Genomic DNA, 3,413 nt, shown 5'->3' on the forward strand with positions numbered 1-3,413 from the left:
CCCCCGCCCCCCCCCCGCCACCCGCCTGGAAGGTGGTGTCCAGGTTGAGCCAGGGCAGCTTCTGAGGGCGGCGCTGCGCCAGCGGCACGGAGCGGAACTCGGGCTTCTGGACCTGCGGGCGCCGTGGAGAGAGGGAGGGAGAGAGAGTGTGTGTGCGTGTGCGTGTGTCATTTGTGTAGTGGGCGTGGCGAGAAGCGAGATGAAGGTAGGTAGGAAGGCGGAAGCCCTCACGCTCCCCTTAACCCCTCTTCACGCCCCTACCCCCCAGCCCTGGCCCCCTCCCCCCCGCCCCTGACCACCCCCCCCCCCGCCCCCTCACCCAGTCCGTGTCACACGGCACGTCCGGCCACGCCACGGTGGCCCCCAGCGCCAGCCCCAGCTGCGCCAGACCCTGCAGCGCAGCCACCCACTGCTCCTTGGCTGCAGCAGGCAGGGACAGGGGGGCAGGGGCGGGCAGGGGTGGGCAGGGACGGGTAATGCACACGCATACGCGTACAAATACAATGCAGTACACAACCGTCTTAATGCAGAACAACCCCAACCCAACCTATCACAATGGTTTATTTGGGGATTGGAATGAAGTACCCCGCCCCCACACCACCCACGCACACCACCACGCACTACGCTCAGATGTGTGCCACGACTCACACAGGGTGGCGGGGATGGCCCCCGGCGCGTAGGCGAGCACGCGGCGCAGCTCGGCGGCCTCCCCGCTGTGCTCGCCCGAGGTGGTGTAGTAGACCTTGTCCGGACTGCCCACCACCCTGTCAGCACGTGTGTGACACAGGGATAAGCGCAACGCTGCGTGTGTGTGTACCGTATGTGCGTGTGTGTGTGTGTGTGTGTGTGCGTTGCGTTGGAGAGGGCACAATGGGAGTGTGTGTTTTTGCGAGCATAGGGAAAAATACGCAATGTGCTAGTGCGCGTGCCTGGTGGGGACGGGCTTGTGACGCTTGTGAGGAGTGCGCCCCCACCCCGCCCCTGCCTCGCTGCCCCCCACCCACCCACCCACCCACCCACCCACTACCACCCACCCACCCAGCCACCCACTACCACCCACCCACCCAGCCACCCACTACCACCCACCTGGCGTGCACGCGCCAGTCCCAGTGCCCCCCGGCCATGAGCACCTGGGTGGGCGGGTGAAGGGCGAGGGGCGTGGTGGGTGGGAGGGGCGGGGGGGCGGAATGGGGGGTAGCTGGGGGTCAGGAACCGGCAGTCGCCGGAGCAGGGTGCCTGTGTGGGTGTGTGTGCGCGTGCCAGCATGCGTGCCAGCATCCCTTCTCGCGCAGTATGGCTAGCCGGTACGGCACGAAACCCCCTCCCCCCCTCCACGTGACCCCCCGCCCGCCAGCGCCCTCACCTGGGTCTTGGGGTTGATGGTGCCGGGGAACAAACCCGCGTGCACGTGACCCGCGCCCTGTGTATGTGGGGGGGCGGGTTCCATGCGTGTTAAATAAGACGAGAGGGGGGGGGGATGGAGTAGGCACGCGTGTTGGGCTATACTCCGTTGTTGGGTTGCGTGGGGTTTCTTCGGCCGGGGGAAGCAACATCAAGACACGTCCCAGCCCCCTCCCCCCTTTCCCCATCTCACCAGGTGTACGGATCCCTCCGGCATCAGGTGCAGGTGCCACAGCCCGTTGCCTGCAGGCAGCAGTAGCAGCAGCATGTGGTGGCAGTAGCAGTAGCAGTGGCAGTAGCAGTAGCAGTGGCAGTGGCAGTAGCAGGCGGTGGCGCGTTCGCAGCGGCAGTAGCAGTAGCAATGTCAGCAGCCGAGGGGCGGGGGAGGGGGGCTGGCTTGCCACATGGCAGCAGCATGGCAGCATGGCAGCAGCATGGCAGCAGCATGTCGGCACCGCCGAAGCAGGCGGCATCCCCGTGTGACCCCGGGGCCCGTGGAGGCACTGCCCTATAAGCCACACGCCCACTCCCACGCTCCCCCCCACACACACACGCCCAAACACACACACGCACACACACACACGCACACACACACACACACACAAACACACACACACACACGAGTAACTCCGTCGCGCCGTCTGGGCGGGCTTCGTTTTGTTGTTTTCTTTTCAACACACACACACACACACACACACGCGCGCGCGCGCGCCCCCACTCACGCCCGGTGCGGTCCCAGTTGGTCTGTACCCAGGCCATCGGGTTGGGGTTGTGGAAGCGGTAGGGCGAGCCCACTGCGGAGGGGAAAGGGAGAAAAAGGGGGGAAGAGGAGGGGTGGGTGACCCGGCACGAAGCGGCGCATGTCGCATCTTGTTGCATGTAAAAGACGCGTGTTTTCATCATCGTACAGGTCACGGGGGGCCGTGCGGCTGGGAGGGCGGGGCCCTATTGGTTTTGCTGTCCGCAGCAGCGGCAGGCGGCAGGGGTGAGACAACGTGCACCACCATTTCACAAGTCGCGAAACACATGCACAGCCACACAGGGCCGCCCCCACCCCACCCCACTCACGGCTGGTTTGCATGAGCGCAAAGTACTCGGGCTTGGTGGCTCGGGCCGCGGCCTCCGTGGCGGGGTCCTCGGGGTCGGGCGGCAGAGGCACGCCTGTGTGTGTGTATTTGTGTGTGTGTGTGTGTGCGTGTGTGTGTGTGTGTGTGCGTGTGTGTGTGTGTGTGTGATGTTAGACGTGCACGTTAGGGAGCATCTTGCAAAGGAACACGCAAATACTGTGCGGATACACATACGTCTCTGTCGCGCGGTTGCACGGCGTGCTGCAGAGACAACGGCGGCCGCTGAACCCGCCGACGCCCACGCCCCCAAAGGCACCCACAGCCGCCCACACGCACCCAGGTCCTTGAAAGCCTGGCGGTAGGCGAGCACCTTGGGACCCGGCTCCTTCACAAACGGGAACCTGGGGGAAAGGGGAATGAAGAGGGCGTGCGGATAGGGCGTGTGTTTACATGTGTGTGCGTGTGTGTGTGTGTGTGTGTGTGTGTGGCGGCGTGTGCGGTTTGAGAGAGGTGGCGCAACGGGTGCAAGCCCATGCAAAACCTGTCACTGCCATGTGGCCCCGCATGTGGCCCCGTGTCACCCCATGTCCTCACGCACCCGCCGAGGTTCATGGGCCACTCGCCGCCTGCGAGCAACCAACCAGTGGCGACAGCTCAGGCACACGCGGCGTGGCGGTGTGGGCAGACGACTCCCCCGGGTTGCGCGCCCGCACCCGCACCCGCAAGAGGGGGTGGGGCACGCAGGTGCACAACCACAGCAGCTACAGCCACAGGAACAGACATACACACACGCCGCTCCCCGGCACCACCACCCTCACCCCACAGACCCCAGCACGCTCCTCCGCCAGCCGCCCCAGCCAACCCCACAGCCCCAAACCCCAAACCCCAACCCCAACCCCAGCCCCCACCACACGCACCGCTGTGCGGCATGTGCAGCACGCCCCC

The 3,413-nt window shown here is 65.8% G+C and overlaps 1 protein-coding gene across 1 annotated transcript in view; it reads right to left on the reverse strand.

Annotated features, from left to right (window-relative positions):
* CHLRE_04g230536v5 (uncharacterized protein) overlaps window positions 1-3,413 on the reverse strand; it is a 13,119-nt gene extending 9,706 nt beyond the window's left edge. Inside the window, exons 1-11 of the mRNA XM_043062099.1 lie at window positions 3,386-3,413; window positions 3,067-3,094; window positions 2,805-2,869; window positions 2,470-2,562; window positions 2,124-2,195; window positions 1,595-1,644; window positions 1,364-1,420; window positions 1,087-1,130; window positions 649-764; window positions 320-420; window positions 26-112 (exon numbers count right to left, since the gene is read on the reverse strand). Of these exons, the coding sequence (XP_042925451.1) occupies window positions 26-112; window positions 320-420; window positions 649-764; window positions 1,087-1,130; window positions 1,364-1,420; window positions 1,595-1,644; window positions 2,124-2,195; window positions 2,470-2,562; window positions 2,805-2,869; window positions 3,067-3,094; window positions 3,386-3,398 (726 nt within the window). The 5' untranslated portion in view covers window positions 3,399-3,413. The remainder of the gene's footprint in view (window positions 1-25; window positions 113-319; window positions 421-648; window positions 765-1,086; window positions 1,131-1,363; window positions 1,421-1,594; window positions 1,645-2,123; window positions 2,196-2,469; window positions 2,563-2,804; window positions 2,870-3,066; window positions 3,095-3,385) is intronic.

The sequence above is a fragment of the Chlamydomonas reinhardtii genome, chromosome 4, assembly GCF_000002595.2.
Source record: "Chlamydomonas reinhardtii strain CC-503 cw92 mt+ chromosome 4, whole genome shotgun sequence".
NCBI lineage: Eukaryota > Viridiplantae > Chlorophyta > Chlorophyceae > Chlamydomonadales > Chlamydomonadaceae > Chlamydomonas > Chlamydomonas reinhardtii.